We start from the raw sequence: 24,185 nt of genomic DNA, 5'->3' as shown, positions 1-24,185 counted from the left end.
CAGGCCTAGCGGTTTCGGAGATCTAGTAAAAAAAAGTAAAAAAAAATGCAATTTTGAAGTCAAAAATGATCATTAGACATATGCACATCAAATTAGATATTTTATGGAGATTTTAATAATGTGTATCAATTTTGTTTATATTTCTATGGGTTTCGTAACATCGTTTGTTCATTAGACGGCGACGCGGCGCTTACGCGTTTTGATATTGCGTCTCTATGCAGCTAAGCGATTGCTTTGAAAAAAAGTTCAAAATTTCCAAAATATTTCAAACTAAAAAATTTTTTTCAAGTTTTTTTTCCAAAAAAGTAATCTTTTTTCAAAAATTTAATTTTTGGTACGGGAAGTTCCAGCAATTTACCTTAAGTTACGATGTCATACACCACTTGTTTTTGTTATTATTGTATATTAACCACGATTAAGCCCACTTGTTCAGTTTACTTATAGAATTAATTTACTGCTCATTCTTAGAGTTATAATTAATCATTATGTTATTATATTATATTACATATTACAAATTTGTTTGAAAGACAATTCGATTGTTTTTTATGAAAGCTAAAAAAAATGTTATTTTCAAAATAAACAGTTAAATATTTTATCTAAATAGCTAAATCTCAATTCTTATTGATTAAGGGGCACAACTAGTGTAACCGCCTAAAAAAGGTGATTTTTGGGAATTTATATTAAAAAAAAACTTTATCATTCCAAAATTTTAGGAATATATTTATACAAGTTTTAAGAATACATAGTAAAATTGTTGAAGAAAAAAATTAAATATTTTTTAAGTTATCGTCGATCTCCAACGGCGCGACAAAAAAAACTTCACTGCTGCAGTGATTCCGTCCTTCTACGTGGATGAAATTTAAAAAAAAATCTTGTTAAACTAGATAATATTGTCTGTAAAATGAACTACGATAAAGAAAAAAAGTCAAAAATTGACAAATTGACGGCGTTTTTTAAAAAAAAGTCGAATTTTACCCAAAATTTTGGTCGTTTTTGGACTGCCAAAATTCGATTTTTGATCCGATCAAAAAATCGATAGTTAATTTTACGGACAACTATATATAGAACATGAAAAAAAAATGATAGTGATCGGATCATTTGTTTTTGAGTAATCGCTGCAGCAAATTCCGAAAATGCTGTTTCGAGAAAAACGCGTTTAAAGATTAAATGATCGTTATACTATATACTATATATATATACTCTTTAAATGGCTGTGACTCAAAAACTATTTAAGATATCGATTTAAAATTTTGGTATGTTATTTTTAAAGGTATATGGAAAAGTTGAAAATTCGATTTTTTGAAAATTTCACACTAGTTGTGCCCCTTAAGTTCATTATGAACACATATCGGGAAGTTTATGCAACTCGCTTTAAAACAAAATGCTACTTACAACTAATTATGAATTTTATGATTGAACATTTTTGTGGAATTTTATTGATGTTCTGTGACTTTATCAGTTATTTGCTATATACCAAAGTTTCTCCCTTGCCATTAGAAACATTGTCATTATTAATTATCTTCACAGTCCTTAAATAACGTCCACAAGAACTGGGTTAGCGGTTTGGCTTATTGGAAAGGTCGTCCGGGAACCAAGAACAGCAACGGTGTTCTTCTGTCCAGTTGCCGAGACGGCGTCATCAGATTGTGGGATGCAAAAACTTGTGAAGCTCTCTCGGAAATGCGTGCAGATTCTGGTCCAATAAATGATGTCACTACAAATAATACCAGGATATTCACGGCCTCCAAGTAAGTATAATTAATATTATAGATTCTTTGATTTGAGTGTGGTGTAGGATTTAGGAAATTTTAGATATAAATTGATTGGACAGATTGGCGTATGTGTATGTGTAAATTGTGATAACAAATATGGGCATCAAAGGCTTATTAATATTCTCGATCTGTTACTAATAATTGCAATTATAAAAGAATTTGATATAAACACTGTTCAATCTATATGATATAATGATTATCAATAATTAACAAATAATATTATTTGTCAACAATTTTGATTTATGTCTAACCTTACTTAATTCAAAATTAATTAATTTGAATTTTATCAAATTGCTACTGTTGGCGCCATATCAAAGGATGCGGTTACATTGATATGTAAAACAAAAAAATCATCAATCGATAATCAAACCAAAATCAAATCAATCAATACGTAATCAAAAACATATTAAAATTATTGTAAATACTATTACAACTTATAAAATAAATATATACAGTTATCAATAAAGTATTTTACAATTGGTTGTTCAAAAACTAAAGCAATCAATCACAACAACCATTGAAAAAACAGCTACTCTATTTTATAACTCTTTATTTTTTTCGGTTTTATGTAAAATTCTACAAGAATATATATTCTATATATAATACACAAATATATAATTTATAATAAATGTTTAAAAATACGTTAACATTAGTCAACTAACATTAAATTTAAAATTAGTTAAATAACATTAACTAACTATATATTATATATTACCTCCGAATAAACTAACATGCACGTAGATTTTGGACGATAGCATGTTTTTATTTTATAAATGAAAAATTTGATAACAAAAAGATAATTATTCCGATTTCTACTCTTACTAAAATTCTGAAATTTATATAAATTTGAATATTTTCCTGATGCTCGGAATAATTATATTTAATTAGTGATATCTGTAATGTGTGCATCTTGATTAGAATGGTGGTTGTGTTCCCTTCCAAGTTCTTGTAGGTTTTTAGATTATCGTATGTTTGATATACCGGATATACCCTACAGTGATTTTGCATTCTAATTATTTAGTTCAATTTTCTAAAAAATATTTTTTGCCCAAAGAACTAAATAATGATTGGTATTATGAACGGACAAAAATTATTTGTAAAATTCTATTTCTACGAGGGAATGTTGAGCATTTTGACTTAAGTTCTAATTCACGGGCAAACGATAAAAATATAATCTTCAGATTCTGGATGTGTTAATAATAAAAATGATTTTGATATATATATATATATATATATATATATATATATATATATCCTAATATATATACATATTCCAAATAAACTTATTTATTTTATTAAATTTTCTGTAGCACTGGAGAAGTCAAGATTTGGAGAATGTGCACAACGGACAATAACTCCGACACTGCGGGAAGGAGTGCTTAATAAATCATTTATCAATTCGCTCAATTATTTTTGTTTTGCTAACAATATGCAGTATTATAGTTAAATCGCTTAATCGTTGTCATAGAATTTTATCAGCATTCCTATCACACCATCAATAATTGATTTAAAAATATCATTCAGTTCCATTTCCATGATCAATAATATTTTTGATGCTTTTTCACTGTTATTATTTTGTTTCTAAACAACTTAAATGCGTTAGCATGGGTGTTTGCTTAAGGGTGCATTCGACTTGGACGCTTACGCGCTGTGAGCGCGCCGTGAGCGCGCTTTCATCGTTCGACTTGGCGCTGTGAGTGTCACATAAGTACGCTCGTAGCACCATCGTAGGATGCTCGTAGCACATATTTTGCGCTCACATACGCTGCCACAGAGGGTGCGTTCGACTTGGACGCTTACGCGCTGTGAGCGCGCCGTGAGCGCGCTTTCATCGTTCGACTTGGCGCTGTGAGTGTCACATAAGTACGCTCGTAGCACCATCGTAGGATGCTCGTAGCACATATTTTGCGCTCACATACGCTCACGCCACAGAGGTAGGGCAGCGTGAGCGTGAGCGTCAGTTGTTTTTACTATCTGTCATTTCATTTGTTTATTAATTGTCAAATTCTTTATAATTCCGCAAAAATGGCAAGCTGTAGATCACAATTATTTTTTAATATTAATATTGATATTAATTAATTTTAAATTTAATTAATTTTAAATAATTTTAAATTTCAATTTTAATATTACTATTACTTAAGCATAAGCTAACCAAATTTCATTTATTCATTAATTGTTAAATTTTTTATAATCCCGCAAAAATGCCAAGTTGTATATCACATTTATTTTTTAATATTAATATTAATATTAATTAATTTTAAATTTAATTAATTTTAAATAATTTTAAATTTTAATTTTAATATTAATATGAATTAAGCATAAGCAAACCAAATTTCATTTATTTATTAATTGTTAAATTGTTTATAATCCCGCTGAATGATCCAGAAAGTAATAAAATTTACACAATTACCGTTACCGCCAGTTGCCGCCATTTTGATGCTTATTGACGCTCACAGTTTCCAAAACGAACGGAATTTAGTTATCGATTCTGAGCGCTTATCGGCCAAGTCGAACGCTAAAAATTCGTGCTTATAAGCGTGAGCGCTCACAGCGCGTAAGCGTCCAAGTCGAACGCACCCTAAGAGTTCATTTAATTTTTTATTAATTACGTACTCATTGAAATGTTTATATAACGAATTTCTATCAGAAATAATAATATTTTCGTATTTTTACCGATAAATGTATTATTAGAAATATCTTATTTAAACGATAAAAAATCGATTAATAGAATTTGAATTATTTTTTAATCAAGAAAAAGTATTAACCAAATTCGAACAATTGTCGTTTGAATCAAACGCGATTTTTTGCATTTAATTTATCATTTGAAGCAATGTAAAATCTAAATTGTTATTAATTGTGATTGGCATAACGCTTGATTCAGAGATGTTAGATGCATAACTAGTTTCATTTAACCTTTTGTAATTTTGCGACAAAAATGAATTTTGCGAACACTATCAGTTCATATTATATGTTTTTAATTATCTTTGGGCCACTTTCAATTTTCTATATATTCGATACAAGTTACAGATATGTATTTATATGCATTTGATCGGCATCATTACTACTGAATTAATCGTGAAGCTATTTGTATTTAATAAGAACGTGCATTGATTATATTTTGCAGTGGATATGGAGCACTTTTGGTCGTACTTGCGGTTTGGTTCGGCCTACAAATAGCAATTATAGTACATTGAACACAATTATATACTTATCACTTGTATATAGACCAAACATACACTCACATACATATACACAATCCAAATTATCAAACTGATCTAGTCAAAATCTGCCTAAATCGCTAGTAGTGGTATACGATGTAGATAATGCCTTCATATTGTAATTACATATGTAAGTTTAGAATTGTATTTATGTGCATGGGGTGATTTGAATTTTTCAAAGCATGTTTTTGAAAACTAATTTTCTTCTTCTATTTTATAAGAGGACATATCGAGTTTTTAAAGAAAAATTTTTGGTGTTAACAGTGCGGATAAGATTTCCAGGGCCGAATTAACTAAAAATAAGGCGCAGGCTGGAGGACGGCTTCATTCTTTGTAGATTTGAGTTTGTTTTTTGAGGCGTATTATCAAGTTATAGAAGTTGTTTTTTTATAAAATAATTAATACTTTTTTGGAAAGTCAATTATTAAGCATTAATAAATGAAGAATCTGGGACGTGCTCTAAAGAAAATGCTCGCCGATAAATATTTATTTGTTTTATCATAGTAGACGTGATTTTGTTGTTCTACTAACCTGAAATCAACATCAGATTTTTTTTATATTTTGACTATCATTTAAATTGATTATTCAAAGCGCACATTATATAAAAGAACACCCTATTTTGACTCCAAAATGTGCCAAACCCTTTGTGAGATTTCGCGGCTATTGAAGTTACAATTAAAATTTCAAAAATTTTATTGCACACAATTAGTTTTTAAAAAATACACTTGCAAAACTTATAATTAAAATAAAATATTATTGATACGCATGTTTAAATTTTAATAGTTTTTATTTATATATTATCATCTTATTTACTTGTTATAATCACGTCTAATGTAGTTATTAAATAAGATAATGATTACAGAGGTGAAAAAATAATTGAATATGCCGAGCAATAATGCTAAACTCAATATTTATTTCAACTATTGTTTCGTTAGTATATTTTTTTTATTTTTGAATTATTTTATAATGCAGGGTGAAATTGAGACGCAAAACGTATGCAACATACATAGACTTTTTTTAGTAATCAAATTTAGTTTTCTATTAAAAAAATCCTAAATACCCTAGAGTTTCATATAACCTTATATTTACAAAAAAAAAACAACGAATTTTATATATAAATACATGAATATTTATATAAATATGAAAACTCCGAAAACGTGTTTTCCATATTGCGTAATTCGGTCCTGGTTGCCTTATTTTAACGAGTCAATGTTTTAACATAATTTTGATAGACTTTTTGCATGCACTCTTTCTCTTTAACTAACAAGTATCAATTATATAATTGTTGATATTGAAATGTGGGGGTGAAAATTTAAATTATAATCAATAATTGTTAGTTTATTATACTACTGATAGGTACTAAAACTATTAATCAAACGACGTGAGCAAAACTATTTTCGCAATAATGAAATTCACACAAATTTATCAATAATATAATAATACAATGTACATATCTAAAAAACAAATAATCATTTTCTTTGTAATTTTACTAGAATTTACTTTATTAGTAGGTACTCATACTTCTATGTGCTTGACAAAAAGTAATTGTCTACCTTTTATGATATCTTGGCTAATATTTATGATTACCGCTTTTTTTCTATAGTTTCTACAATTCAACTAGTTAACAATTTTATCTTATAAATATAATAATAACTATTTTAATGTCTATATTTTTCGTTTGCATGGAGTGTTTCCTTGCATGCTTTTAATTTTATATGCGAGCAAATATATATTTATATTTATAATGAAGTATTTTTCTTCAGCCACCAATTATGAGCGCAAAACATAATTGGCACCTTAAAAATAGGTTTCAATTATGACACTATATTTATTTTCAAATTCTATTTTTTCGAATACTTCTGATCTTTGCAGATTAATCTAGCATTTTTACAATCGAAATATTTATTTAAAACAACGAATTCTTGTCGATCACTCACAAAATACTTACTTAAAATATAACAGAATTCTTCAAAGCCTTATTTTGAGTTTGAATTAATACTATTCGAATTAATTTTAATAAAGTAAGGATGAATCAAACGTCAAAAGTTTTTTCGGATGAATCAAACATAATGATTATAAACGACATTATTAATCTTAACCGAAAGATATCAGTGTATAGAAACTAATCATCTTTACTTTTATTTTGATAATGCTTTTTAGTTCAATATGTTTATCAATAGTTGTGGTACGTAATCTCAACTAAGAACACATAGTATTTTTGTATTTTTATATAAAATAGAACATGAGCAACTAAATTACTTCTAATTATATTTTACTTGCAAATTAGATGTCCAGATTACATTTCTCCACCTTTTATAAAATAAATGTTAGGCGTCACATATCTGAGAAATGTCTCACTTATCATCGGAATCTATTAGGAGCACCATTTGAATTAATCAAAGCTTTATCATATTTATTAATTTGTTCTTGTGCACATTATCTTGGCATGTCATTTTTATTTTTATTTTATTTTCATTTATCGCCTTACAGCGACGGTAAAGTGAGGATCTGGAGACTGCTCAAGACCCACCAGAGCCCGGACAGATGACCTGGCAGGAAGATGTCGAGGGTCAAATAACGCCCACGAATGCTCTCAGTAGTCCTATTACAGGATCAATTAGATCAAAATGTAATATCCTCGTTCATGTCACAGGTGATGTTACTGTGCGTTAGTATTTTTATATTCAATTTTGTGATATTTTTATTTTATAGTAAAAAAATTGCGTGATCAGGAATCGCCTTAATAACTAGAAATTTAGAACAAAATGGGTATTTATTGGTTTTTAAACATTCACTCACACGGACAAATATGGCTATTATGAAACTAGCAAAGGCATGTTAAAATCTTCAAACATGATTTTGTTAGCTTGTAGTCAATGGCAAAGTTATATATAGTATCATTTTTTTTTTTGCAAACGAAGCATTTTTCAAAAGATTTTTTTAATGACGTCAGGCACGAAATCTTGGTGGATATAAACAAGATCAAAGCCTAATTCCACTATTGTTTTAAATTTACTATGCGAATTATTTTATTATTTCATTGGTAGAGTTGGCGAATAGTATAAACAGTATCTGGCTGAAAAAATAAATCATTTTATTTTGCGTTTAATTTTTAAATTTCAGTTTCTGTGGTACATTTAATACTTAATGAGGATTAACTACATTGGTTCACATATACTTATTTCTATATTTTACAATCGACAATTGGCAAACAATATATTTATTTAATTAAATCTTATTTTGAATATATTGTACTATAGTAGGGAGCTTTGTAGAAACAGTTTATGTATTAATTAGAGAAAAATCAAATCTCGGTTTATAATTTAAAATATCTTTAAATATTTTTGGTAATTATAATTCAGATGCTTAAATTGTCTTTCTTATTGTAAAATATAAGAAATGCTAAATATTCGCCAACTCTTTACAACACATGTTTTAATGTATTATTTTTAAATACATATGTGAGTATGTAAGTATTTATATGTATGTATAATATATATAAATATATGTATTATACATACTATTTATAGTATTGCAAATTAATTTACTTATAAACTTACTAAAATTATTTTTTATTTGTTAAGTCACCGAAGTTCAAGGTATTATGACAATACAAAATAGATGTATACCATTTATGAATATTTGAATACGAATTTATGAATATTTTTGAGTTAATTTAAGCAAATATTGGATAATATCAAATTATCTTTTAGTTATAGCACTCAAGTATTCTGAATATTTTATTTATTACATGAACATAAAAAATATTACGAATTTACTTATGTTATTATAGCATTAGATATTAATGAACGGCTTTTATTATAATTGTGAAATATATAATTTTAAATCCTTTATTCAATATAAATATCCTTAGAAATTATATAATTCATTATAACAATTTTAAATGTTGAACGATATAATTTTTAATTTAGTACATAAAGAATTTAACATTTGCTAATTTTATTTTAGTTTTAGTAAAATGCCAATTAATAAAAATGTACCTGTGCACCGTTCATGTTTATATATAATTACATTTTCATTTTATCCTAATAGCGTATTATAAACTAATTAGAATCACATTAGGTAATTTATATTTATACAGAAAAATAGTTATTAAAATACTGAATAGAAATATTTTTTGTATGTAGATAGGTATTCTAAAAAAAATATTTCCTTTATTAATTGTGAAGTCCAAATTTCAAGAAATGTACTAATAAAATAAACATTTCATTTAATAACTAATATTTTCTTATTTATTATCTCACGAAGATTAGTGGAAGTTCAATCAGAAAGTGAAATCAGATGTTGAGTTTGAAAATTATTGCTCTCGCTGTGGAATAATATGTGCTGAAAAAAAGATTACACTTAAAACATTCTTGTTATTGGATATTGCACCCTCTAACCCCAAAGGAAGAAATTTTTCCAAATTGAGGAATTTTTTTAGTGCCTTCGTAAAGGAATTTTTGGCCAAATTGAAGGAAGAATTCACAAGTGTTCACTTTTGAAACATGGCTGAGCTAATAGGATAAACTTTTTGTGATAAATGATTTGCTTACTTATTATTTTTGGTACATCTTCAGGAAGAGAAAAAGTAAATACCTATTGATAATTTGTTTTTTAATTCAGAAGCTGAAAGCACAAAAAGGAACCAGGATCTCAAATTATTTTGTGAATGAGTAAAAAATACTAATATAATAATGTTTACGGCATGTACTGCAAACATCAAAATTATCATCTGCAACATCGATTTTTTATTAATAAATTGTATTTCTTCTTCGTGATTTTCAAAATGTTTTTACTGATTTTGATAAATTTAGAAGCGCTGATTCCAAAAATGCTATCCGTTTTTGGCTAAATCTATCTATTGTCCAATAAGAAGCACCCAAACTTTGCATAAAGGCCAACTTTAAAGCTGGTTTTTACCATAAAAATGATAATGATCTTTTTTTGATTTATTAATATCATTTAGCTTAAAATTTGTATTTGAAACTCAAATTTTTGGCCATCCCTCACTGCCTCTGGGAAACAGGTAATTTGGCGCCTATATTGCAAATTGCTTGTTTGCACCTGACTAGTGCAAAATTGTATCCATATATTAATGTATGTTTAGTTGCAGAAAGTTAGACATAAAAACAATACAGAATTGGTATTATAGTCAAGGCTATAAGAAGTAAATATACCTATGTATCCTTTATATTGAACATGAAAGTACTTGCAAGTAATTTATACTTGCATAAATCAAAATTCACCACTGGCATTTTAACATTTACTACTCAAGTACTTACTTTTTTTAGCCAATGAAAAATATATCCTGATTCTCATTTATCTATATATTTCTAACAATATTTATATGATTGTTAGAACATATAGACAGTTTCTATTTTTTATTTTGTTATACATTCACCGATGAAAACACAAATCCTATCCTATATCCAAAAAACCTAAACCTAACCACTCTTGCTGAAATCATCACGTTGAAAATGGAAATAAACCAAACAAATACAACTTTAAATATGTGTAATTAAAAATAATTAAAAATTAACATCATAATGGTAATTAAAATCATGCTCAAACTACTTCTTTTTGAAAAAGCTCATTAAGTTTGCTTGTTTTGTTCCCGGGTTTATCTTCTTGGGCATTGGTTTTGGTGGGGATGGCGCTGCCTTTTTTGCTGGAGGTTCTTCCTCCTCTTCAGATGCACTGCATTCTTCAACTTCTTTACAAGTGACTAAAAAGATTTCAACATTTTAGTAATTCTGTATTTAATATTGCTCTACAATTATTTAATTGCATTGCTGAAAGACTGTTTCAAAAGTGTAATATAAGTGTAAAATGGATTTTCCTTCAGATAACTTAATATAACAGTTCCATTTAATATTAAATCCTTGGCATTACTTGTAACCTATGATATTTAGACAAAATATAATACACATTTATTGAAAGCATACTTATAAATCCATCTTCATCCGTATACATTTTATCTACAATTTTCTTTTTCTTCTTATTAAGTGTATTGGTATTTGCAAGTTCTTCAACAATATTTTTCCCTACAGGTTTATCCAAATTACTTTCTGCTGCAGGTTCCTGCTCCATTTTTTCATCTTCAGATTCATTGCCAAAAATATCTATAACATTAAAAAATAAAATCAAAGTCCAAGATCCAAGTTACTTCTAAAATAATTTGTTGGTCTTACCATCATCACTAGAATCACTTTGAACGTAAACTCTTTTTCTTCTCTTCTTTAAATTATCTTCATCAGAATTTTCTCTTGCTCGTTTAGATTTTTTCTTATTCACAATTTTGTTTAGAGTGCTAAGTTTAGTCTCAGGTTGTGGAGTACCCGGTATGACATCATCATCCACATTGCTTCCCACATCATCATTTGAAATACATTCATTTTTGCTTAAATTTTCTTCGGTTTTAATTTCTGTTTTAACTACAGTACTTTCTGCTACACTTTCAGAAGTAACTTTGTTTGAATTATCTTCCGCTGTAGCAGTTGAACTCTTAGGACTAGTTTTTTTGAAAAAATTATTAATTGATTTAGTCTCTCCTTTTTTAGTTACATTATTAGTACTTTTTGCACTTGTTGCACTTTGTTTGTTGAAGAAATTTGCTATTCCACCTTTTGAAATCTCTTTGTTCTAGGAATAAGTAACATATGAATAAAATTAAAAACAAAATAGTAGTCTATTATAAGTATTTTGTGAAATACATACCTTTAAAGGCTTTTGTGATGATGATAAACTCTCAGGCTCCTTCTTAAGGTTGTTTGATGCATTTGTGCTTTGACTTTGCTTTTCTAACTTTGGTACTAAAACGTCAGGTTTCACATCCGCGGTTATTGCTGTATTTGTAAAAATAATATTTTAATATATGTGAAGTTACTTTATTACATGCCTTCCAATAAAAGTAAAGTTTTTACCTTCTTGAGCAATAGAAGGAGTTATTTTTCTGTCTATAGTAGGGCCTATTATGCCACCTAAACTGAAAATATATTAAATCCATGTTCAAAATTAAATCGTGAATTAATTATTAAAACAAAAATTCAGTGTATTCAGTGATTTCTTATATAGTGATGCAACATAGGCTTTTTAATAATTAATTTGTTTTAATCAATTACAAATAAAGTAATGAAATAATTAATTAGTAATAATAAAATATGCAAGCATAATAATTTATATAATAATGCATATTTCAAAAATTCATTAATGCGCAAATAAAACATTATCAGAGAAATTTACTGTACTCATTTCAGATGCAATTAAATGAAAACACTAAGCATCATGTTTGAAAAATCATATCAAATAAATTTGTGTGTAAATTATGTAAACGTTTGTTCAAATTATTTATATTAGCTCCGATTTTCATATTAGAAAAAAATATTTTTACTAGTTACAGCTATATTATATGTTCTGAAAACTAATATATTTACATTGCAGGTTTGAGTAAGAAAAAGGAGGCCCTAGAATGTTTTACACATATCCTTACTTCACCACAGTTTGTGGTAAAACTAGTTGAACATGAGCTGTTCTAGCAAAAACAATATTTTTATAAAGTTCAGGACAGCCATACTTCAATTTTAATAAAATAGGTTAGAGTCCCATGTAAGGTTTAATATTAACACTCTGTATAAGATTGAAAATTGAAAGTAAATTAAATACTGATCATATAACATACCAAGGAGAATAATTTTCATTTGCAGCTGCTAATAATTGTATATTTTTCAAGACCCCTTTCTGAGCACTATAAACTGATTTGGAAACATCAGTTAAATTTTGTACAAAATCATCAACTGCATAATCACGTAACACCTTGTAAAAGATCGTGTTCATATTATATTAAAATTTTTAGTTAATATAAAAGATTAATATAGGTGAATAATTCTTACTGTCACTATTAGAGACCCATCTTCTTTCTTTCCTGATATTGCATACGTTGTTAATAAATTTTCTGCATCTTTTTTCTTTTCTATCCATGTAGTGAGAACAGCAGTGGAATCTTTATAGTTTATATTGAGAGTTTTAGACAACCATCGTGCAGTAACCTTAAAGAAATTAATGTGTCAAGTGCACTTTACTAAAATAAAAATATATAAATCTATCATACGATCTTTTCTTCATCCAGAATAAATTCATCCAAGTTTTGCAAAAATATATTTCTTGATTCTTCGTCCAACATTTTTCTCTAAATTCAACACTGGGGTAAATGTTGAATAATACAATGGCGTATAACTTTGGACAAATTAAATAAATAGTGATGCATTAAATTGTAAATTAACTAATAAACATATTTTATATAGCGTACAACATGAAAATACTAGAGATTTATATTAATTTGAATCAAAACGAGGTTTTCGCGGCTTTACACAAGAGAACATTGCTGTCATGGATGACAGTTGACTGACAGTGACAGAAGGAAAACGATGTCGTGTGTCATAAGATTTAAGTTAATATCCATTATCGTAACATGGTCCTAACCTAACCTTTTATTTTTCTAGATTTAAGTAATCAATTTTTTAAAACTTTGTGCAATTTAATGGTTCTGTATAAATGATGAGGCTCCATATGTACTTTTTTCAATAATTTCATCTTTCAACTTCGGTGAAATCAGCAATACAAACTAATTAATTTTGTATTTGTAATACTCCCAACAATTGTCAGGTTAAATTTATTTTGTGGTTATGTTCTCGTCATAATATATTTTCAAAATGTTGAGAACAAATTTAATTAAACTGAAAAGAAATACTTTGGCTTTGAATATTGTGAAATATTCTTCAAATATTGCCGTAGAAACTCGTCAAGAACAACCTAAATATCCACCGATTTTAGATTTGTCTAGAAGTGCAGCCAGACGAAGAGAAAAGCAATCATGGCATGATGAAATACAAAATGTTAAGTCAGTAGAAGAAAAGCTGATTAAAATTAATATGCCAAAGTATTATGGTTTTAAATCTGTTTTAATAAACCATGAAAAAGTTCCTTATAATGCTTTGCCGTTGATACAACATTACACCCGAACACATTTCATTGAACAAAATGAACCACTTAGTTTTTACAGCCAGTATGAAGAAAAAACTACAAAATATCTTGAACTAATTAAAGGACAGATTGAGGAATCATTATCTTTTGTTCACAAAGCTATTAAGTATGATAAGATATTCACTATTTTTATTATGTTAATTTGAATTTTCTTTATCAGCATGCATTATATATGTTAAATTATCATTGCCTTCTGTTTATCTTTCTTATTAAAATAATAAAAGTTTTTATTTAGATCAATTTAATTAACTCGCTATTGTGAAGTAATTTACTGTCTGTGCATTCATGACAAGTTCCATCACATTCCTGTATAAGTTTTTGCACATTTTATTATTATTTATTCATTTTAGATTAAAGACAGCATGAAAAGACAGCAATACAAAAATTTTAATCTTTTCATATAGATTAATTAATTCATTCCATTTTTAGAAGTAATGTGAAAAGTGGTGAATTATCAGCATCAGAAATTGAAGATAAAGTAGCAGAAATGGTGATAGAAAATATTAATAGAATTATCATAAATAATTTAGCAAAGGACGAAGATCATTTATTTGAAGCTGGTATTGACCAAAAGTCACGCATTGAAGCCTATTGGGTTGTGGGTGGCGTTTTACCTCCTGCATCTACAAGGAAAGCAAAAAAGGGCCTTAAATGGCTGGAACATGAAGCTGATGATTATGTTGATAAACATGTTCAATATTTGGGTAAGTAGACAAGTTAAATTGTAACTGTAAAAATAGTTTGTAACTAAATATATTAAATAGAAATGTACAAAAATATTATGTTAAATTGGAATTTATTTGAGCTCTGTCTGGAATTTGACGTATCTTTAATACTTAATAAAATAGAAGTTACATTTTTTCAGGAGCGCAAATTTAAAATTAATATAGTCATTATTTTGAATCTATGTCCTTTGTTTTCTGAGTTTTATTAAAAAAAAAATTGATTTAAAAAATGTGAATATTTTTTTATATCTAATGAAAACACTTATTGTATAAAGCTAAGCATGAACAATTTCCTTCCAGAATTGTGTATAGAATTTTACATGTTTTCCGTTCATGCAGTTTATTAAATAAAATATATATTTGTCATTTGAACAAAATATTTTATAAATCCTTACATAAGTAATTTTACTAACTATTTACTGCAATCTAGTTCTATATTTAAATTGTAATGCTTTAGCTACTCCTGCACTGACTATTAGAAGTGCATGTCCACTGGAATCTTTTGTACCTCATGAATCCGCAACGAAAGATGTTTACTCTATTCCACATTATATGTATGATCCTAGAACCCTTGGATATGTACAAGAACATAGACATGCTACAAGTATACCAGGTATAAAATAGTAAATAAATCGAGTTGAAAGATGATTGAATTATTGTTTGTATGCTATTGTTTTAGTTAAATGATGAAAATTTTCATTTGAATACTACAATAATTCAAAGTACTCAATACTAATGGAAAATTGTAAATCAATTTATACTTGTTAATTAATTTCATCATTTTTAATTTGTTCTACATTTCAACTAGTTTATACCATTTTTTCTATAGAAGATACCTTTTCAGGTTTCTGGCCGGGTGATGAACAAGAATTTGGATTACTTTCTTACCATACAAGAGGTAGTATGTTAAACAGACTCAATGCTGGTGAAAAAGATTATCAAGAAGCCTTACACAGCATGGGAATTTTACATTCCTATGCATGGTTGTTGGCTCAATCAAACTACCAAGGATTCAATACTTATAATGACATCACATATCCATTAACAACTCAAACTATCATAACTAATGGTCAACTGTTCTCCCTATACACATACCAGTTGAACACTACTTTAATCCATAGTGATAATTACTGTAGCAATGAGAAGGTAAATTTATGTTGGGGTACCAAAGAAATGAAATTATTTGACTCTGTTGACGACTCAGGTAAAGTGGTTAATCTAAATGACAATGTTTTGAGGCAGCTGATACAATATTATATAAATAAACCGAAAGCAAGAGATATTGAAATGAAGCCATATTTAGATAAATGTCAACCGCTTGTAGCTAATATACAAGATGAGGAAAAACGTGTTTGGCTAGAAAGTAGGTATAAACATTTGGTGTCGAATAGACCAAGGCATAGATTACCTTATGAAGTTTATCATTGGGAAAAGATTTATAAAATTGATCATAAAACAAGACCAATGGAACCTAGAAGGAGGCCTTTTGAATTGGGTATTAATCCTATAATAGAAGGCTTGATGAACATACACCTGAATATATACCAAAATGCATAAGACCTGGAGGTCCTAAGAGTAAACCAAAGTGGGCTAAAACTTATTATCCTTAATTATTAATGTATGATTAACTAAATGTATAATTATAATATATAAAAAGAAACATCATTTTATATTTGTTATTTGCATTTTGGAAAATTGCCAGTTGAATAATATAGGTATGGGCACTTTGCAATACACAATCAACATATTTGGAGATAAGTACAACTCAAAATGATATTTTCAAAGTTGTGTAATTGTGATTACCTATATTCAGTTCTTTATTATACATTGAGGTAGACAGTAGGAAATTGATATATCTGAAATTATATTTTTCAAGATGTATGTAGAAAATCTATAAATCGTTCAAACACAAAATAGGGAAGTTTGTGTACTACAATGAGTTAAATTGTGTTTTAGTTGATAGTATTAAAGTTTGTAGTGCTTATGTGCATACAAGTTAAAATCTCCTTTGTATACAAAATACTTGAAGAGTACAACAATTGTAAATTTAAATTAGTAAAAAAAAAATCACTAGCTGAAATTAATGTTCTCGCATAAAAAAATTATATTTTAATCTAAAAAACTTGTGTTAATTGGAATATGCACATAGTGTGCAATGTATTGTTTCCCATTTTTGCCTTGTTTCAGCCACTGCATCAAAAAATCATACTTGTTATTTTATGAAATTCGGGAATAAGTTCAATTTGAAATAATATTTTATAAATACTGCAAGTGTAATTACTAATATTCGATTCTTGGAGATAGTATGACCAAATAATAATTTGTTGTATTGCTGCTGCTTTGCAAAAATGTAGAGTATAGATAGTTCTGTATATTCAAATTGAAAACGGAATACGCCAAAGTATTGATTTTTGAGGCACAGGGTTTTATAGGAGAGTATAGGTATTAGATCAAAATAGTATCGCTTTGAGTGATGCCATTCAACAAAATATAAAATATAATTTTTGTATAATATTAAAATATTGATGAATAGAAATTCAAAAGATATAATTTACACCACAAATATAATTATCATTACCATTCCCACCACCAATTCACAGAATATGTATTATTTAGTGCAGTATTTTTGTTTTTTTTTCTGGATTTTTCTGGGTTTCTTGGGTAGTTGGTAGTATTTGATACCTAATGTTGTTAGCGTTAAAACATTTTTGTTTATGTATTGCGGTCTTTACATAATGGCATAAATTTTTAAAATATGATTTGTCCACATATTGCTTGTTAAATGTTCATGACGGCTAAAATTTCTGAATAAAGAGCTGTTAGGCTTTTAGTGCAAGCTTCTTTGAATTCACTTTCTTCTTGGATATCTAGAATTTTGTTTTAATTTTTGCCAGTGCTGTAAAAGCAGTTATCACAGCAAAGCGAGTAAAATGTGAGTCTGATAAAGTTTTCATAAAAATGGTAATATTTATAAAATACAATAAAGATCTTCTTAAACTATAGCTATTCTGTCATTCATGAAAAGTTGCGAGAATAAATTTATTCGCGATCGTCGCAATTATTGTCTTCTTATACATCGATCATTAATTTGCTTTCTTGCTTTTCCAGGGCCGTTTTTTTAATGCATTAAGTTAGAATTGATGCATCAAAACTAGGAGATGATTTGGTTTTTAAAAAGATGCTATTCTGCAGTGTTATTCGACATTATTCAAGTATTTGTAAACATACTGGTACTAAATAAACTAAAACCTTGTTTAACAGAGCTACTATTTTTAATATCTAGAAAATAATTATTTTATTTCGGTCTAATAACCATATGGAGTCTATACCAATAAAAATTCTTTCTGGAGCGCATCAGGAATGGGTTAATTTGTCAACTGTGTTTTGTATGTACGATTTTTCTCTATCTTTCAGGACAAGAATTTCAGCATTTGTCTATACAATAAGCACATCAACTTCTACAACAAGATCTGGACAACGTTGAAAAACGCTTTTTTTTACTATATATGGAGGATACGTGTTGATGGACCTCGAAGCCGAAATTAAATAAATTTTCTGGGCAACTTGGAGAAGGTAATCGTCGTCCTTCATTGGATTAGCAAAGCTGCAGCAGCCACAGATCCCCACCTTGGTTGCTCACCTCATCGCAGTTCCTAATCGGATGAAAACAATGCGCGAAAGGCTCACCAATATGAAGGCTCATCGATCGAAACGTCAAATTCCATCTAACCACACTCGTAAAAACGAAGAGGCTTGACTTTTACATTCAACCTGGAATCGGTGGATTTTACTTCCGACTATGGAGCAAATTCAGGTAATGGCATCGGACAATTCATAATTTCTTCAACTGTCAGAAATTCTATGCCTTACCTTATGAATTTTCCAAATATTATCTGCAAGGGAAGAACCGACCAAGATTCAATCGCTTTTCATAACCAGCATGGTGATGATAAGTCTTTCGAAGCAGCACTAATTATACTAGAAAAGATATGTGGAGTAGTTTTAACCATGATACTTTTTAAATGTAATAGTTCTTAATAGTTTTCTTGACTTTATATAAAAATATTGGAAAAATGTTCTCTCTTATGAAAATAAATTTATTAAAATATGTACTTTTTTTAATATACAATGTACATTTGTTTTTTAATTTTTTTTGAAAAAAAAATATTTTGACTTATTTTGGAAATTCTGAACTTTTTTTCAAAGCAAACGTACTGCTTTAACAGCATAGACACGCAATGTCAAAGCGCGTAAGCGCCGCATCGCCGTCTAACGGAAAAACATTAGTTCGGAACCCATAGGAATGTAAACAAAATTTATACTTATTGTTAAAATCTCTATAAAATATCTGATAATTTGATGTGCATACGTCCAATGATCATTTTTGACCGCCAAATGGCTTTTTTTTTATTTTTTTCATTAGATCTCCGAAACCGCTAGACCTGCCTTCATGAAAATTTGATCAATTCTTCATCTTGTCAATACAAGTAAAATGTTTTTTGAATTATTAAAATCAGACGCTCTTGTTTTCTCAAAAATTGAATTACCATTTTCGGCACTTTTTGCTCCGTATCTTTGGAACGGCTAAACCTGACTTTGCCAAAAACTAATCAGCACGTCTCCTTATCAATAGGAATCGAATATTTTTTTAATCATTCAAATTGGCTAATCCGTGTTTTCGAAATCGTCGACGAAAAATTGTATCCGCACATATATACATACACAAACATCCATTTTTTTCAAAGGCATGTTAAAATGTTCAGAAACCTTAGAAACGTAAAATAATCTTCATTTTCGATTTTTTGCGATTACTATATAACGTTCCCTACGGAAAGTTAATAAATAAATTAATTTAATTTATACAATTACATATATTATGAGTATGTTTGAAATACATAATTGGAAATCGTATTGATTATTTTTTAGTTAAAAGAAACATTTTACTTTTGAAATGAACAGTTAAAGGTTTTTTCTAAGCAATCTCGATTCTTAGTAATTAAGTTAATTATTCACATGTATGGGAATCTTTTGCATTTTGCTTCAGGCAAAGTGCCACTTACAACTAGTTAAAACCCTTCCTAAGGACTCCCTAACCCATTTTTATACGGAGCCCAGCCAAGGCACGCTCTGGTATATACTATAGTGAGTGTAGAGTGTAAATCTCAAAAAGCATTTTTTTTTTGGCATAAATATGACAAAAATCTATACTAGTTGAGTTTATCTTCGTACAGTAAAATTTTCACAACTTGCAAATAGTAGAAAATCAATTCATAGAAAAAATTATACGATTCAATAACGATCTATTAAAATTAAATATACTCACTAACGCAGGTGTTATTTGCGACCTACAAGTAAAATACGACATCACTACCAATTTTATGCTTTAAGCCAGAGAAAAATTACCCTGACATTTATTTATTATGAAAATTCATTATATCACATAACTGACCCTTGACTTTGGTCGAATTAATACTTATTTTACAGGGCCGTGCTGAGCACATTTTTTTATTGCGGAAAAAATTAGTATCCATATCAGTATAAATTAAATTTAGCGTATATTCTTTTTGTTATGTTTTTTATATATTTTTCATATAAATCATTACAAATTTAGATTAAATTCATGCAATGCTTTTTTCAATAGGTAAAATGATTCGAAAGATGGGTATGTACAAAATTGCTACCAAAAATATTAACTCTTTTCACTCGCAAATTCCGAGATTTATACGAATTTTGCCGCCGGAGTGGTGGCGTCCGAGTGGAAAGGGTTAAACTAATTATTAGTTTGCAATAATTTATAGTATTAACTATAAAGCAGCTACCTTATCGTGGTGTAAGGTGTTGAAATTGCAAAACATGAAAAATAAATTTTATTTTATATTTGTATGTTTCAAGACTTCCCGATGATTTTGCCATAAAAATGTATGTATGTGTGTGAAATATGTAAGTACGCATGATTGTTAGAATACGGCGTTTTTTTAGGAAGAACGGCTGAACCGATTTAGATGATCCGAATAATATTTTATTAAATTTTTCACAATGCGGCGAGCTCATTTATTTTTGAAGACCTGTTGACCATTTCATAGTCAGAACGAAAATGGAGCTAGAAACAGCAATTTAACTTATGTAATTTTTTATATTAAAAAATCTAATATATGTCTTGCATTTGATCATGAAATAGAAAATTTCAGCAATTTGTCCTGATGCTTGCATTTTAAGTTAATTTTTTATGATTGTTTTATGGTAATCGGAGGTAAAAAAATTAATTTAAAATAGTTTTTTCAGAATTAATGTGTAGGAATCAACAATCTTGAAGTAGAATGTAATTATTTCGAAAATTTTATTCAAAATCAAATTGCAATTAAACGAAAAAAAAAACAAAATATGAAAAATGTAATAAAATGCATTTTCAGAATAAGTATTGACTTGATTTTTAAGGGAGTCAGTATTTGGAGAACAATATGTCCAAATAAATTTAATATTTGTGGAAAGTATAAAAGACGTATGATTGACAATTTTTTCATTCAAAATTCTGCAGTTTTATTACTCACATTGTTTAATACAAATAATTATAAAAGTTAGTAACAAACTGCATATCATAAACTTAATTTCGTTGACAAGCCGATAGGTATAGCCGATATAATATTTTTTTAAATATTTTTAGATTTGTTTAAGGTAAATTGATTGATTTTATATAACAAATTTGCATAATACTGTACAATATTGATTAAATTTATTCAAGAAAATCAAGTATAGCAATAATGCTTACATATAAAGCCGACTCTGTAATTTCGTCAAAAATAATAATAAATCATATTAGTTTTCTATTTGATACACCGTCGTGTAGGTACAGTTTCAGTAATGGTTTTATCTTAACAGTTGTTATTTTCTTTTAAATTAATTAACTTAGTTATAATATTATTTACTTAAAGAGTTATATTAGTATGGATATTAAAAAGTGCGCATATAAAATATAATTTGTAATATTTAAATATAATTTGTAACATAACATTTTAATTAGAATGATGTGTATTTTCAGTTTACGAATCATACTTTGTGCTTTGATAATCAAAACTTTTGTCACATATTCAGTGCAGCATGAAACTTACGAATTGATTCATAATATAACTCGATATAAAAGACAGAATTTGGCAATTGAACCAATTTTTAAGGTAATTCATTTTCATTATTTTTATGTTAAATAATTACTATTTAAATGTATTGTCTCATTATAACTAGTATAAATCTAGGCCAGCAATGTCAAAGTAGAAAGTATCATTCATCATTTGATCTTTTAAGCAAATAAATTTTGAAAATATTTATTAAAAATGGTAAAAAAGCAGTATCCAGATGCATAGGAAAATATAAAAGTTTTTAAATTTTACAAAAGGTCTTTTGACCTTTAATTTTTTATATTTCACAACAACCCAAAATAATTAAACTTTCCGAAACAGACGTTCACGTTTTCAATTTTTTGAAACCAAATTTAAAATCTTTTTGACTCGCGATGATTGGTTTTGTGAGACGATCGGTTGAGCCGTTCCTTTATAACACAAAAATGCAAAATTATGTGTTTACGTTGTAGTCAATAATTTTGAAACAATTTTGAAAATTAAAAAAACTTTGAGCTCGCCCGTAGGTAAGCGGTTAAGAGCGACAGGACTTGTTTCAGAGGTCCCGGGTTCGATTCCCACTTCGAGCAGCCTGTTGTCAGGCAACATTGACAACGATTTTCATTCGGAAATATAGATAGCAATATGTTTCCAAGTGAAAATAGCCCTCTCCGGCATTGTTGCACCATACTTGCCCTATTACAGAGATTGTAATAAAAATTTATCATACAGAGATGTGACAACTGTTTGGGTTGCCATATGTAATAAAACAAACGTAGTTTGTAAGATCTTACTCACAACAGCTCATAGAACCCATTAGTTCTGAATATACCTATTTTATATTTTCAGAACAATGGACACCGGTTATCATTTTATTTGCGTTTCTAGGAGATTTTTTTTTCTCGGATGCTTATATTATATACATATATGTATTATATTTTCTATTTTATTTTATTTAATATACTCATTTTCTAAATATAAATTTAGTACATCATTTGTCGAAGTTTAACAAAATAATAATTTTTATTTATGATTCACTTTGTATAAAAATGTGCAAGCACAAGTTGCTAATTTTCGATAAATTTTGTGTCTATTATCTATGTTTGTATTTAGTGGTTCAAAATGAAGAAACATTTATATATATATATTCAATAATTGGTTTGTTTTCAGTGGAAAAGTAATGCATTTGCATATTCAGTTTTCTGATTAAATTGATTATTTTACCAGGGTCATCCCAAAACTCGAGAAGAACTATGGGACCGAGCTTTCAATGGTGAACGCACTGCATTTGACCAGACTCCCAGCCTGGTGTTTCTTTTGGATACATTGGCCAGGAGATATCTCCGAGACTGTGTTCCGGTTATACTTTATGACTCGATGGTAGAACATGGCGAAGATCTTCTACTTCAACAGTTGTTCAAAAAATTCCCACTATCATTTTTTCACGGAAGAATCGGTAAAACGTGAATTCTAATAGTATCAGCTATTAACTTTACCTTTAGTTGTGAAAATTTCATAATTTTAATAATATGACCTATATCAAAAGATTTTAATATCGAGAATTTCAGAAATATCGTATACTGGAACCTTAGTTGATAGAAATACCAAAAATACAGTATCTTAAGATACCATTTTGTATTGTTGATTATTATTATTCATATAATATTTGTACACAAATTGTCGGTTTTAAAGTATTTTTTTATAAATAGATGACAATTATAAAATTGCTGATAAACGATTGCTGGAACCTATGGGAAGTGATGATAAATGCAGAAGTTACATACTATTTTTGGCAGATGTGATGCGCAGCAGCAGCGTTATTGGACCACAAACACATGCAAAGGTTTTTAATTAAATTAATTCAAAAAATGAAATAAAATTATAACAACAAGGTTATTTAAGTTATAAGTTTTATGTAAGACTAGAACTAATATACTCAACTAATCATTGCGTGCTTAGGTATTAACTATTTTCAAAAGCATACTATTTTGAATGTTATCTAAATTATGTTACTTTAACGTCGTATAATTATTATGTAAATATATACTGCAGCTAACAACATAAATACTTAGCATCCATATCTAAGAATCCAACTTTTCTTATTACCAATCTTTTCTCTCTGGATTTCAATTTATTTTGTAATGGGTTTCTGTAAGAGATATTTGCCACGTTTCCAAAATTTACGCAGTGCGTGTACTAGCTTTTCCAACTTTTCACCCAAAGTTCCACCTACCTTAAATGAATTTTGAATAACAGAAGAAAATGTACAGGCTTTCGAATGATGCTAATTTAAAAGTAGTCCAAAAAGTCGCACTGGTA

The 24,185-nt window shown here is 28.1% G+C and overlaps 3 protein-coding genes across 3 annotated transcripts in view; 2 read left to right on the top strand and 1 right to left on the bottom strand.

Moving 5' to 3' along the window:
* Positions 1–10,563: 10,563 nt before the first annotated feature.
* LOC113374948 (DNA polymerase delta subunit 3) lies at positions 10,564–13,323 on the bottom strand. Its single transcript, XM_026614906.1, has 8 exons — positions 13,101–13,323; positions 12,883–13,038; positions 12,672–12,805; positions 11,917–11,978; positions 11,711–11,838; positions 11,185–11,635; positions 10,939–11,115; positions 10,564–10,718 (listed from the first exon to the last, which is right to left on the bottom strand). Exons 1-8 carry the CDS (start codon positions 13,170–13,172, stop codon positions 10,564–10,566), a joined length of 1,335 nt encoding a protein of 444 aa, XP_026470691.1. The 5' UTR covers positions 13,173–13,323.
* Positions 13,324–13,539: 216 nt separating this feature from the next.
* On the top strand, positions 13,540–16,672 carry LOC113376971 (28S ribosomal protein S30, mitochondrial). The gene is given in 5 exon segments (XM_026617110.1): positions 13,540–14,138; positions 14,462–14,736; positions 15,215–15,370; positions 15,602–16,261; positions 16,264–16,672. Coding segments are annotated over 5 exon segments (1,632 nt in total). The 5' UTR covers positions 13,540–13,701; the 3' UTR covers positions 16,368–16,672.
* Positions 16,673–18,556: 1,884 nt separating this feature from the next.
* LOC113374947 (ionotropic receptor 21a-like) overlaps positions 18,557–24,185 on the top strand; it is a 20,704-nt gene continuing 15,075 nt past the window's right edge. Inside the window, 3 exon segments of the mRNA XM_026614905.1 lie at positions 18,557–18,571; positions 23,094–23,322; positions 23,576–23,709. Coding sequence (XP_026470690.1) covers positions 18,557–18,571; positions 23,094–23,322; positions 23,576–23,709 — 378 coding nt within the window.

The sequence above is a fragment of the Ctenocephalides felis genome, unplaced genomic scaffold (genome assembly GCF_003426905.1).
Source record: "Ctenocephalides felis isolate EL2017-DRISC unplaced genomic scaffold, ASM342690v1 CF-g0.4_SCAFFOLD_01886, whole genome shotgun sequence".
NCBI lineage: Eukaryota > Metazoa > Arthropoda > Insecta > Siphonaptera > Pulicidae > Ctenocephalides > Ctenocephalides felis.
This window is presented reverse-complemented; position numbering and strand designations above follow the sequence as displayed.

Bases quoted from the DNA above. Each gene is read 5' to 3' on its own strand.
- LOC113374948 (XM_026614906.1), bottom strand. From the start codon at position 13,172: ATGTTGGACGAAGAATCAAGAAATATATTTTTGCAAAACTTGGATGAA. The intron at 11,839-11,916 runs GTAAAAACTTTA...TTACAAATACAG, and splicing joins TCCTTCTATTGCTCAAGAAG to CAATAACCGCGGATGTGAAA. The intron at 11,116-11,184 runs GTAAGACCAACA...TTAATGTTATAG, and splicing joins AAGTGATTCTAGTGATGATG to ATATTTTTGGCAATGAATCT.